Here is a 13,554-nt window from a genome sequence, read left to right as displayed (position 1 = left end):
TTTTTTTTGCAACAAGTAGCAATAGATAAGAAAAATCAGAGTTGGAGGGAGGCAAAAAGGAGGGAGTGATACGAACGCAATGGCATGCGGTGTGGGGAACAGCTGGTAAGATTATTTGTAAGGATAATAACTTTAATCACGCGCTACGTCGTCGTATCGCATTGCAGAGAACAAAGAGAGTGAAAAAACGCGTGTTAAGACATAAGACAAATAAACAAGCAAAAAAGGAAAATTAAATTACAACAAGACGCGCCGTGATTGCAAGAGGCAGAGTGCAGCGAGTGAGCCAAGCGAGTTGAGTTTCAATTCAGTTTCTCTCCGATCCAAATCCATAATTCAATATTTTCCCCAAAATTTTCAAAACCCTAGCTTTCTCACTCGCGTTTTTTCTCCACTCGCGGATCCACTTCACATTTTTATACTCGCAGCTCGTGATCCGTTTCCGCTCTTTGAGGTTTCTTCTTTCTCCCTCTTCCCTTGTGTTCTTCACACTTTTAACAAACAAATATTATGCTTAATTATTGTTTGTGAAAATGCTGAGAATTTTAACGTATTTGCTTAAACACTATGCTGGTCTTGTAATTCTATTTACCTCGAAGATATTCGTGCTATAAAGGTTTTAAATTTGACGGGGAAAAATGTGGAAAAAAAACACTACTTGTAGTCTAAGAAAAGGAAAGAAAACATTAGTAAAACGTGAATATTGAATAAAGAGCTGACACCATTGTCCTACTGAATGAATATGATCATTGTTGTGTTAACTGATCAACAAGTTTCTGAATTTAATTTCACATTCAGTTGCTGTTGCTTCTTTGACAAGAATGAAACTGTAAAGATTGGGATAGATTTTTGTGATCTTTGGATTTACTGTTACAATGTTTTTCTTTTAGATTGGTTGTTTAAGAGTGGCTTTTTGCATGATTAACTTATTTCAAGAACTAGGTTTTGTAACGTTCGTCCTGGTTGGGATGCAAAGTTTGGAAACAACTAGAACCGTCTTTTTCTTAATTGTGAAAGCCATTCATTTTAGCATAACATCGTGTCTTGATTTGGAGGCAGGCTGACTTTGTGATACTTACAAGATACAGCAAAATTTTATATGTTAATTTTTTTTTTATTTGCAAGCTGTGCACTTTTGTTTCTCTTCTTTTTCAGAGGTATTACTGTAAATTTTATATTAGGATGAGTAGTTTCGCTCATTAGAAACTTTGTTTTGCTGTATTTTACAGTAAATGGTTGCAGCCAGGCTACAATTTATATTGTAGAAGATACTCAGAATGGAATTATGGTAGTTCTGTGAGTAGAAGTATGAGTGACGCGGTCAATGAAGAGGATCGCAGGGGTGGTGCACCTGTTGCTTCTCCTAAGAGGGACGTAGCTTTCTTTGAAGGGGACAGAGACTTTGAGCCACCCAATGGTATTGAATTTGAATCTCATGAAGCAGCATATTCATTTTATCAAGAATATGCCAAATCTATGGGATTCACCACTTCAATTAAAAACAGCAGACGCTCAAAGAAAACAAAAGAATTTATTGATGCGAAATTTGCGTGCTCTAGGTATGGAGTTACACCTGAGTCTGATAGTGGGAGCAGTCGGAGACCAAGTGTAAAGAAGACAGATTGCAAAGCTTGCATGCATGTGAAGAAAAGGCCGGATGGAAAGTGGACCATTCATGAATTTATAAAAGATCACAATCATGAACTTTTACCAGCTTTGGCATATCATTTTCGGATTCATAGAAATGTTAAGTTAGCTGAAAAGAATAATATTGATATCTTGCATGCCGTTAGTGAACGCACCAAAAAGATGTATGTTGAAATGTCTAGACAATCTGGTGGCTGTCAAAACCCCGAGTCTCTCGTGGGTGATACAAACTATCAGTTTGACAGAGGCCAATATCTGTCTTTGGATGAGGGAGATGCCCAAGTTATGCTGGAGTATTTCAAGCATATTCAAAAGGAAAATCCCAACTTCTTCTATTCTATAGATTTAAATGAAGAACAACGACTAAGAAATCTATTTTGGGTCGATGCAAAAAGTATCAATGATTATCTCAGCTTTAATGATGTAGTTTCATTTGATACTACCTACGTAAAAAGCAATGATAAGTTGCCTTTTGCTCCTTTTATTGGAGTGAACCATCACTCTCAACCTATATTGCTTGGATGTGCATTGGTTGCAGATGAGACTAAGCCAACTTTTGTTTGGTTACTGAAGACGTGGCTTAGAGCGATGGGAGGGCAAGCTCCCAAAGTTATAGTCACTGATCAAGACAAAGCCTTGAAGGCGGCAATTGAAGAAGTCTTCCCAAATGTACGCCATTGCTTTTCTCTTTGGCACATATTGGAAAAGATACCTGAAAATTTGTCTTTCGTGATAAAACAGTATAAGAACTTCTTGCCAAAGTTTAACAATTGCATTTTTAAGTCTTGGACAGATGAACAGTTTGACATGAGATGGTGGGAAATGGTGACTATATTTGAACTCCATGATGATGTTTGGTTTCATTCATTGTATGAAGACCGGAAAAAGTGGGTACCAACATACATGGGGGATGTCTTTTTAGCTGGAATGTCCACATCTCAACGTTCAGAAAGTATGAACTCTTTCTTTGACAAATACATTCATAAGAAAATCACCCTTAAAGAGTTTGTGAAACAATATGGGCTAATTCTTCAGAATAGGTATGATGAAGAAGCCATTGCAGATTTTGATACATTGCACAAACAGCCTGCTCTTAAATCTCCTTCACCTTGGGAAAAACAAATGTCAACAATTTATACACATACAATATTTAAGAAATTCCAAATTGAAGTGTTGGGTGTTGCCGGCTGTCAATCTAGGATAGAGGTTGGAGATGGAAATGTTGCAAAATTTATAGTTCAAGATTACGAGAAGGATGAAGAGTTTTTGGTAACTTGGAATGAGTTGAGCTCAGAGGTCTCTTGCTTCTGTCGATTGTTTGAATATAAAGGTTTTCTTTGCAGGCATGCATTGAGTGTTCTCCAACGTTGTGGTTGTTCAAGTGTTCCATCTCATTATATCATGAAGAGGTGGACCAAAGATGCCAAAATTAGGGAACACATAGCAGATAGGACAAGAAGGATTCAAACCAGGGTTCAACGTTATAATGATCTGTGCAAACGGGCTATTGAGTTGAGTGAAGAAGGATCATTATCTGAAGAGAGTTACAATGTTGCTATCCGCACACTCATTGATTCCCTAAAGAACTGTGTACTTGTAAATAACTCTAACGGCAATGGTGCAGAAACTGGAAACAATGGTTACAGTCTTCGTGAAGCAGAACAAAACCAGGTTACCCTTGCATCGAAGCCAAGTAAGAAGAGGAACACAACTAGGAAAAGAAAGGTCAGTTCTGAGTTATGTGGTTGTTCTGCTTATGTGCTAAGTTCTTTTGGCTTTCTAGCATTTAAAAGATCAGGAAATTGATTTGAGAATCACTTTATAGGTGCAACAAGAGCAGAATCCTATACTTGTTGATGCTCAAGATAGCCTGCAGCAAATGGTTTGTGTTTCCTCTGTTTCATTCATGATATATTTTAGATTATACAAATAGGCAGGGCACATTGAATCTCTTGAGAACTGCATTGCTATTTTCATGAATACCTACTGCATTACATCACGACTGGAAGGGAATCTTTAGCCTGTGCGTCCTGTAACATATGCTTTCCTTTCATTTCATTCTTCTTTTAGGATAATCTTAGCTCAGATGCAATGACCCTTAATGGATATTATGGTACCCAGCAGAATGTGCAAGGACTGGTAAATTTACTTGTTAACCAACAAATGATTACATATGTTGTATATTTTAAAAACTCAATGTAATGCTTAATTAATAATTTTGGTTTTCGTAGCAGGTACAGTTGAACCTAATGGAACCACCTCATGATGGTTACTATGTTAATCAACAGAGCATGCAAGGCCTGGTAAGTTGACCTGATCATGATTATAATCTTATGATATCATCGTGTTTTATAATTATATAGAAATAGGATTGTTAATTGATATTCATATCTTTGTAGGGTCCATTGAATTCTATGGCTCCGAGTCATGATGGGTATTTCGGAACACAACAAAGCATTCATGGGATGGTAGAGTACTTTCTTTTCTTTCCTATGAAATTGTTGTGAAATTATATTTCTTGATTATTAACATTAATATGATATAAAAGTTGCTAACTATGGGTTGGTTCATGTAGGGAGGGCAATTGGAATATCGTCCGACAACCCCTTTTGGATATAGTCTTCAGGTTTGTTACTAGTATTTGAACTTGGAAATTGACATAGAATAATTTGTGCTTGCCGCTTGGTTTTCACTGTCTTTGACACATAAGCTTTTGTAGGATGAGCCTGATCAACACTTTCACAGCAACAATTCAAGAAATACATAGAATTTATCTCTTCTCTGATATTGATAGTTTCCTCAGAAGCTATGAGGTGATTGAATAGACCATTGAAAGAACTTGGAAATTCATTATCTTGGCAACAGTTCATTTTCATACTCAACTTCGGAAGGAGTTTCTATAACTATGTACCATTGAAGTTTACCTCATGTCTCGGTGAACGTTTAAACTTCCTGTATTTTACATAGAAATTGTCTGTTGTAATCTGGGTTAGTTTTAAGAGCTCTAAAGTCTGTCTCCATTTGGCTTCTCTCCCTTGTGATGGCCACCTCAGCATGAATTATATGAATGAGTCAAAAACCATCTTGCATTCTGTATTGTGGTTTGTTTCTAGGGGCGCAGAAATCCGGAATATTTACTTGGAGGGTGAGAATGCTATGAAAGCCTCTAATAGTATGCTGAGAAAGAAGATATTCATTTTCTCAAATGTGAGATGCAGAAGTTGTTGAGTTCCTATCATTGGGAAGAAATACAAAAACAGCAGATTTCATGGTACAAGAACTCCACTGGACCGATTTGTATAATCAGGAATGGTTGTTGCTAATGGTTCATTGATGAACACATCCATCCACCTTAGATATAATAGATGGAGTGAACTTTTATATTGAACATGACCACATTTTGGGTCAGAAATCCAATGTCATAACTGACCCTTTTATGAATATCGTTTTAGCTAGCTGTTGTAGTATTTAGTGTATGTATTATAGTAGATGGAATATTAGCCTTACATGTCTCCCTTTCACTTTCCAGTTATAGTTACTGATGATATCTATTTTTTTGGGTAGAGTATTGATTATATCTATATGACAGAATATATTTCATATTAATATGGTTTCTGGTTTGGAGGGAGTTCATATGGTGTTGGCGAAACATATGCCTAGAATTACAAATGATGAGACTATGAGAGGGTCCTAACTGTTTATGAAATTATAAGGAGCAAACCATGACTAATATCTAAGTTTGAACAATTTGCAGTCAAATTTGACTAACCACTCAGCTTAATACAGTTTTGTTCAGAGGTTATTTTTTGGCATACTGTGAGGGGAAATAATTGGCACTAAAATCTAATAAAAATTGTTTTTAATAACCTATCTCCTATTAGCACCTCCAAAATCATTAATCACCCTTTATTTTTAAAGAGTCTAGCGGCAAAATTCACACATACTAACATGGAAAAAGTGAAACATCTCAAATTCAAACTTGTATTTTAGTATATTAAATGTCCCTTCAACTTGTACTTATGGGACTCCTCAACTATCTTTTAAATATCTAATTTTTTTCAAACCGATATCTCACTTTTAAAATCATATACCAAAATACTCTATTTTTCTCCCGCTCACACAAATTTCATCCCCAACCTAAAAATAAGTATGATTTTTTTATTTATGTGGCGAGAATTATTCAAACGAGATGATAGGATTGAGGAGTGTCATAAAAATAAGAGTAAGTAAATAAATGATTGAATATTATCTTATAGTAATAAATGGTGAATAAGTATTCAAAAATGAGTGGAGCATAATCACTCCTGAATGACTGTCTTCCAACAATTATGTGATAATGAAGTATTGATGATATGTGAGGAAGTTACATCTGAAAAAATTTAATCATCTCAAATAATGAAGTTTAAATTTTGTCAATGACGCCACTTTAATTAACAATAATTTCTCTTACTTCCAATTTTCTTAAAATTAAATAATTCATTAAAATAAAATAAAATGAGTGGAGTAAATAAATGGTGAATAAGTATTCAAAAATGAGTGGAGTATAGTCACTCCTAAATGACTGTCTAATGACTGTCTTCCAACAATTATGTGGTAATGAAGTATTGATGATATGTGAGGAAGTTACATCCGACAAAATTTAATCATCTCAAATAGTGAAGTTTAAATTTTGTCAACGACGCCACTTTAATTAACAATAATTTCTCTTACTTCCAATTTTCTTAAAATTAAATAACATTAAAATGAAATAAAAATGGAAATAATATAGTAAGAGAAAAAGGAAACTAGTGAATCAATAATAATTATTTTTGAAAAATAGTCAAAAATAATTAAATAGCCGTTTTAATCCCTAAACAAAAAAATAAAATTAAGTAGCCGTTATATGGATGTAATATAACGGCTAGTTTACGAATTCGCATTTCGTCAATATCAACAGCCGAGGTTTCTCAGTGCTGCTGTATCATCGTAAATCCCTTCTTTATCAATAGCTAATACATAATTATTTTTGTGTTGTTCGATCTTTGAGCGATTTCAGAAGTAACCAAATATTTCAGTAATGGATGATATTGCGTGCAATTCTCCGTCAATGAATCACTGCCCCGATGCTGATGTCCATCCTCTTCCTCATTCTCCGACGGCCTCTGTCAGTTCCAAGTTCGGAAAGGCAAGCCTTCCGTCCACTTTTTTTTTAATATCAATTTTTATGTTCAAGTGATTTCCTCCCAATTTTTTTTATAATTAGAGTTTTCGTTTTAGTGTTTACCGATTCAAAACCCTAAATTGACGACTCTTGATTGTTGAGTAAATCCAGATATGGATGCTATTGTACTACACCTAAAAATTAATCTTATTAAGAGTTCGTATGATTTGCGAATATTTCCCCCCCGAAAAAATTATGTAATATAATGAATGTTTTGAATAGCTGTGAGTTTGGTGAAGTTTCAACAAAATCGGGGTGGTACCGTAATTTTGTCTTGAATTGTGCAGAATAAATTGACGAAGGAATTAGGGCAATCTTCGGCAACTGCTCTTAACAAAGTCTCATCACAAATCAGAAAACCTCCTCGCCGTAAAACTTCTCCTATCAATTGGTTCCCACGCAAAAAAGTGGATTCATTCTTGAAGAGGAAAATTAAGATGCTTCAGGTTTAGTCATAAACTGTTCATATTCTCTACTTGTACTTTAATATATTGCTTTCTGGTTTCTAAATTCAATTGCTCTAACAATTGTCCTATTCAGGAAGTAGATGGAATGAATTTGACACTTGATCAAACTCTAGGAAATTCTAACCCACATTATTCAAGAGTGTTGAGAGAGAAAATGGCAGCTAGAGAAGCGGCAAACAAGGCAATGGAGGCTCGAAGAGCGGCTTTGGTTGAGGCATCTTGGTGCCGAATTTTACGGGCTGCAAGGTAAAGTTTTATGCAAATAAAATACAACATGCTGGACGTCGGTTTACTTGAAGATAATGTTTTACTAATTATTGAAAACAGGAAATAGATTGAAAGTTATGTGACAATTTTGTAGTTAGAAGTGAGAACTGAAAATCCTCTCGAAATAATGGCTTCTTCTCATTTGTACATTGGATTTTATTTTATTTTCTATTTTATCCTATTGGTTTCTTCAGGATTCCTAGTGATGATGCAGAGGCTCAACTCTTAAAGGCAGAAAAAAGTGCAATTGAAGCTTTTGAGGCTGCTGAGGCTATGGGTGTTATCATGTTTGACTTGCCAGATTGTCCAAGGAAGCATGGTCAAATAGAGACACCCTCTATTAGTGGAGAAGGATCTTCTACTCATACTTTTACTGCAACTTTTGAAACTGCCTTTGATGTAGATAAAGAAGTAGCTGCAGCAGTAAAAACTGCATTTACCAGGCTTGCAACATGCCCTTCATTTAGTAAAGATGAATTCAAAGAGCTGCTAAAAAAAATTAGTGAACACCCAGATACAGATGAAAGTCATCAGGAGTTATCTGAGATCTCTTCAGAGTATGAGTCTGGGTCAGAGTTAGATTCAGTGTCCCAAAAAAGTGACTTCAACTCCGAAGACTTGGATTCCAAGACATTGTTTCCAGGGATTAGTCAGAGGAAAAGTAGGAAGAGACAGTCTTTTGAAAATAGAATAAAACTTGTTGATATGATGATTGAGAGGTTAAAATGTTTGCAAGAAGATGAGCTTTCTTCTCTTGCCACTATAGTTGCAACTTATGGTTTAAATGCCGCCTTGGCTGAAGTCCAGAATACCAAACAGCACAATCCAGCAATTATCTTTCCAGCAAGAAGAATGTCATCTTTGGGATTGCAGAAGTCGTCAGCCTTGGACGGAACAACAGGAAAGGATCGAGTTGAGCCCGAACTACCAAGCCTAGATAAATTTTTAGTTAAGCACATGACAAGACTTGAACGAGAGGTTTCTGAAGCCAAGAAAAACCATAGGAATGAAACAAAGTTAGGTAAGGATAGCTCTTGTAAATCTGGTGATGGAACAGCATTGGAGTCCATACCTGATTTGGGAAGTATTCTAGTGAAGAATTATTCAAAATTAGAGAAAGACATCAAGGAAGCAAAAATAAAGTCAGGAAAGGAAATGATAGGATCATCAAGTGGCTTGCCTAGAGGTCAAAAGAAGGATCACACAGAAGTACCTGGCTTAGACAAGGTCTTAGTGAAACATGTCTCAAGACTAGAAAAGGAAGTTCAAGAAGCCAAAAAGAGAGCAGTCAATGAGAAGACAAGTTTGAACTCAACTTTTTATTCTAATGAAGCATTAGACAGTAAAGAAAACATAAATTTGAATACCATAGAGGAAAACGTAGGTGGGTTAGATGAGATTTTGGTAAAGCCCGTGCACAGATTGGAAAGAGAGAAGTTGCAGGCCTTATCACAGGGAAGCCAGGTTGAAAACTACAGACAAAGAAAGAATCATGGAACAACCAATGTTGCGGATTGTGAGAGCTTGGATAAAGTTTTGGTTAAGCGAGTATCTAGACTTGAAAAGGAGAAAATCAATATCAGTTCAAGGGAAGAATGGGGCGAAGTTAAGAAAAGTCACAAAAACAGCTATTTGGTGACAAATGAAGAAAATGGTGGTGGTCTGGACCAGGTTTTGGTTAAACATAAATCCAGACTTGAGAGAGAAAAGATGGCTGCTGCTGCTCAACAGCAAGAGAACTCAGTTAGTTTTTCTGTCGCTCGCCGCAGGGCAAGGGAGAGAGAGTTGCAAGAAGCTTGGGGAGGACTGAGCTTAGGAAACTCCATGAAGCCTAGTGTCTCCAAGCTTGAACAAGACAAGGTTAGTTTATTGTTGTTACACTCTTGTACCCCTTTAATGTTTTTTTCCTTATCTGATTCAAATGGCAATTGCTAAAAGTTATCGCCTGGTTTTCTTTTATCTAGGCTGCTTGGATTAAAGCTGAAGCTGAGGAAAGAAAGCAAGCAATGGAAGCAATATGATATTTGTTGATAAAAATGTGCTCCGGTTGATACCTTCAGAAGAATAAATTTGGTTCCATTGAATGTAAATGTTTTCACAAAAATTAGCATAACATTAATTTGTTCTCAAGTAGAAGTTAAAAAATTCCTTGCATATTTGTTTGATAGTTGATAGTTGAAACTTCTCTTGGTTCCACATTATACTGGCCCATCTCAAACTTGGTTTCTGTTCGCATTTGTTTTTCTCCTTTAGATTGAAAATTAGTCAATTGTTTTTTCCTGACATGGAAAATGAAATTATTTATATGCAATATTTGTTGACTGCTCTGTTAAGTCTGTATAAACAATGAAGATAATCAAATCAAAGTATATAACAATTATATGTTGGCCAACTATAATTGCTGCAAAGGTGGTTCTTTACCATAGCAAAATGCTAATTTACGTTTGCATATAATAATAGAGGCAATCAATTCAAAGGTGTGAAGAATTTGGGGTGCTCATAGTAATAATGATTTCCTTTCATCAGAGACTTATTTAAGGCCAACTATAATTGCTGCAAATGTATATGTTGTGGTTCATAAGTGGGAGTAACTCACGCACTTAGAGAATAAAATAATTAATAACAATAATTGATGAAGATTAAATCAATGGTTAATATTATGTGTTTGTGCATGACCAATCACGGTTAATTATATTATCAATTATTGACAAATAAAATTAACAACACACTTTTCTAATACACCTCTTTGATATATTAAGATACACATAGATTCCACCAAATTTATATGGAATTTATATATTTTGGTAAGACATATGTAAATTTTAATCAATCAAATTAAATGTGTTAGAAAGTATTTCTTAAAGAGTGTGTTGCTAACACTACTCATTATTTACTTACTTTATCAATTTGTCACTTTATATTAGCTAAATTTGTGGTGTATGACTTGCAAAGCCAAATGAATGAAGCCGTTTGTAGAGCAAATTCAGGGTTAGGGGTGCAGGGTGAACCCCACAGAGTTTTAGTTGTTATTTGTCCTCTAAAAAACATTATGTAACAAAAGTTTATTTAATGTGATCATCATATGACATAGTTGCAATCTTAACTTCAATTATGAATAATAATATGGTATTTATGCTACTTGTAATAAAAAATATACGAGCTTAAATCCAAAACTTTAAATTAAGGTTGAGAGATTGAAAGACAAAATTTGACTAACTTGAATTATTTGATTATCAATGTGTTGTGTTTAATAGAAACTAGAAGAAAAGAGGAATAATGGAGAGATTCAGAAGAATACTTTGTTTTTTATTGTTTGATAATATCCAATTAGTTTGTGTAAAAAACATAGCCAATTAGAAGAGAAAAAAATAAAGTTTTTGGTGTTTCTCCTTCTAAAAATTCTTTTACGAATATTAGATTAAGATTTTTTTTTAAATTAACCTATACTTATCTAAATTCTCTATATTTTTAATAATTTCTCGAAAGCAACTTTTAGAAAGATAAAAATGAGTTAAATATATTATCAAAGTGGTCAAATAGATTGAACAATCAATTTTTTTTACATTACTCATTCTAAAAGTTGATCAGCCTTAATTGGACAAAAAATAAAAGTGATATTATATGTCTTTAAGTTCTAACCCAACCGACAAATATCGATATTGTTAAATTAGATATTTTATTTTAGATTCAAAGTCATGATTTCTAATTGTATGTATGATGATATTTATTATTCTTTTTACAAACAAAAAAAAATAATAATATTCAAACAAATTAAAATATCACTCGGATTGAATGAGTAAAATCGTGTAATTTATTTGAATTGTTAACAATTTTGAGGGGACGGTAGAAGCATTGTTTGCTTCCTTTATAGTATAGGTGGCATTGAAAATCAAGAGGTGCATGCCATAAAAACCCTAAATTGATTTTGCTTAGTAAAAAGTTGAATAAATTACAATATTTATTCACACAGACGTAGACGTTATGTAAGCACCGCAATACACACTATTTTTCTAATTGAATGTATATGGAATTAACAAAAATGCCCGTTTGAAAATATAAATGACTACTTTGAAAAATTAAATATAATTATTGAAGTGGTTAGTTTCAATTAAGAATGGATGGTTCTTGAGAATTTGAATTTGAATTTTATTTAAGATAATTGTTGATCAAATTTTATTTATGTCTCTTCTGAATTTTGAATGATTAAAAACCTATTCTACTTATTAGAATGGTATAATTAAAAGAAATAACTAATTTAAAAAAGAAAAAAAAAATAGAGATTGAATCCAAAATTACTATTAAAACATAAAAGGCTAAATCTGAACTTGTCACTAAGTTGAGAGATTGAAGGACATTTTTTTCTCAAATTATTTGACTACCACTATGTTGTGTTCAATAGAAACTGGATGAAAAGAAAAAAGGTTTGAGAGAAAGTTGAAGAATATTTTGTTTTTCATGCTTTGAAATCTATTGAGAAAGGAAGAAAAGTGTTTTTGGTGGGACACATCATAAAAGTTTTTGGCAAGATTATTCTTAGAGTATTTTGTCTTATTTACGAACAATAATTTAATTTTTTTTTAATCATTTATTTTTTAATATGTGAACAAAAATATATTTTATTTTTTTAATATGTGTGTAAAATTATACATTATCTTCTTCTTAATTCTATTTAGATCTTTTATATTTAAAGATGTATAAATTTATCATCTAAAAATATTGATGTATCTTTAAAAATATCTAAGTAAATATATTCAAACATAAAAAAAAATTATTTTCAACTTATTGTTAACCATCAATTTATTTAAAATTAATTTTGTATAATGAATTGAAGATAAAGTCAATTATATTTATATATAATCATATAAAAATAAATCGATTAATAAAGTCAATTATAATTATATACAATCATATAAAAATAAATTGAGTAATAAAGTTCATACTAAAATCAATATTATACTAAAAAAAGTGAAATATTTCCCCCTTCTCTTTCAACTAGTGCCATTTGTTCCAAACTCTCTTCTCATTTCCCTCTCTTCATTAATTCCAAGTATTTTCATTTCCTTTTTACCTATCCTCTTTGTCTATCCTTTATTTAACTTTCTCACACACCTAAATAATATTAGAAAAAATGGTACACTTCAAGTTTTCCCTCTCTGTCTTATTTCTTCTTTTTCTCCAGTTTCCCCTCCAAACCATCTCAACCAACTCTGAAGGTTTGTCTTAACACTTCATCTCTAAACTTGTCTCTTTACCAAGTCAAGTCAATTAGGTTTCTCACATATTAATGAGAACTGGAGAAATTATATTCCCATACTTCTTGTGTTTAGATCTTTTGTTCCTTCACTTGAAGCATGATTGAATTGAATTATTTGAACTTATTTACTAATATAATTACTTGTGAGATTGTTTAGAATAACATATGAAAATAGCTTATATGGTATGTTTATAACATGTTTTCAGCCTATTTTGATAAGTTCATGATAGTTTCATTATTTAGTGTTTGTTTGATTTTGTGGGGACACCGATTAATTTTAAATGAATTGATTTTAATTAAAATTAAGTTGAACAATAAATCTTAGAGTAATGTTTGGACTAAACAACTACAAATCTTAACTTAAGTTTGAATTAATTTTGGAGGCCATATCTACTTGATAACACCAACCATATCAAAATCAATTTTGTCTCCTCTAAAAGTAGAACCAAACATGCACGGAAAAAAATTATAGTTTTTACATAAGTTACATGATAAATGTTTATATTATAAATACTTAATTAAATTGCTTATGACAGCTTTGTTTGTTTGTTTTATTATTTACTTATTTTGGGATGAAAATACATGTGCTTCAAAGATTGGCAATTTGTTTTGGCCTTTTATTGGTTAGAAAACAGAATTGGCTTGGATTCCATAATTTGATTAAAGTTCAAACAATATAGTTTTGATATGAAGTGGCTTTTGGGTTGTTGTTGTGTAGG

The 13,554-nt window shown here is 33.0% G+C and overlaps 3 protein-coding genes across 5 annotated transcripts in view; all 3 read left to right on the top strand.

Annotated features, from left to right (window-relative positions):
* The first annotated feature begins 86 nt into the window (after window positions 1-86).
* On the top strand, window positions 87-5,208 carry LOC101495442 (protein FAR-RED IMPAIRED RESPONSE 1). 3 transcript variants are annotated; one of them, XM_012714802.3, is made up of 8 exons: window positions 87-454; window positions 1,230-3,372; window positions 3,473-3,529; window positions 3,718-3,786; window positions 3,879-3,950; window positions 4,047-4,115; window positions 4,223-4,273; window positions 4,358-5,208. In XM_012714802.3, exons 2-8 carry the CDS (start codon window positions 1,309-1,311, stop codon window positions 4,364-4,366), a joined length of 2,391 nt encoding a protein of 796 aa, XP_012570256.1. In that variant the 5' UTR covers window positions 87-454; window positions 1,230-1,308; the 3' UTR covers window positions 4,367-5,208. The 3 variants fall into 3 exon arrangements, with proteins under 3 accessions (XP_012570256.1, XP_004496892.1, XP_004496891.1); XM_004496835.4 differs by having other exon boundaries at window positions 90-454; window positions 3,882-3,950; window positions 4,367-5,208; XM_004496834.4 differs by having other exon boundaries at window positions 90-454; window positions 4,367-5,208.
* A 1,351-nt stretch (window positions 5,209-6,559) lies between these two features.
* On the top strand, window positions 6,560-9,908 carry LOC101495113 (uncharacterized). The gene is made up of 5 exons (XM_004496833.4): window positions 6,560-6,811; window positions 7,135-7,293; window positions 7,388-7,560; window positions 7,776-9,441; window positions 9,546-9,908. Exons 1-5 carry the CDS (start codon window positions 6,704-6,706, stop codon window positions 9,600-9,602), a joined length of 2,163 nt encoding a protein of 720 aa, XP_004496890.1. The 5' UTR covers window positions 6,560-6,703; the 3' UTR covers window positions 9,603-9,908.
* Window positions 9,909-12,590: 2,682 nt separating this feature from the next.
* LOC101494783 (leucine-rich repeat protein 2-like) overlaps window positions 12,591-13,554 on the top strand; it is a 3,663-nt gene continuing 2,699 nt past the window's right edge. Inside the window, exon 1 of the mRNA XM_004496832.4 lies at window positions 12,591-12,794. Within this exon, the coding sequence (XP_004496889.1) occupies window positions 12,710-12,794 (85 nt within the window). The 5' untranslated portion in view covers window positions 12,591-12,709. The remainder of the gene's footprint in view (window positions 12,795-13,554) is intronic.

The sequence above is a fragment of the Cicer arietinum genome, chromosome 4 (genome assembly GCF_000331145.2).
Source record: "Cicer arietinum cultivar CDC Frontier isolate Library 1 chromosome 4, Cicar.CDCFrontier_v2.0, whole genome shotgun sequence".
In the NCBI taxonomy this organism is placed as follows: domain Eukaryota; kingdom Viridiplantae; phylum Streptophyta; class Magnoliopsida; order Fabales; family Fabaceae; genus Cicer; species Cicer arietinum.
The sequence above is the reverse complement of the archived record's forward strand: the minus strand, read 5'-3'. Positions and strand labels throughout refer to the sequence as shown.

What these genes read in the sequence shown, in the direction of transcription:
- LOC101495442 (XM_004496834.4), top strand. Translation starts at nt 1,309, where the DNA reads ATGAGTGACGCGGTCAATGAAGAGGATCGCAGGGGTGGTGCACCTGTT. An exon ending in AAGATAGCCTGCAGCAAATG is followed by an intron (nt 3,530 to 3,717) that starts GTTTGTGTTTCC and finishes TTCTTCTTTTAG; the next exon opens with GATAATCTTAGCTCAGATGC. An exon ending in AACAAAGCATTCATGGGATG is followed by an intron (nt 4,116 to 4,222) that starts GTAGAGTACTTT and finishes TGGTTCATGTAG; the next exon opens with GGAGGGCAATTGGAATATCG.
- LOC101495113 (XM_004496833.4), top strand. Translation starts at nt 6,704, where the DNA reads ATGGATGATATTGCGTGCAATTCTCCGTCAATGAATCACTGCCCCGAT. An exon ending in TCAGTTCCAAGTTCGGAAAG is followed by an intron (nt 6,812 to 7,134) that starts GCAAGCCTTCCG and finishes TGAATTGTGCAG; the next exon opens with AATAAATTGACGAAGGAATT. An exon ending in CCAAGCTTGAACAAGACAAG is followed by an intron (nt 9,442 to 9,545) that starts GTTAGTTTATTG and finishes TCTTTTATCTAG; the next exon opens with GCTGCTTGGATTAAAGCTGA.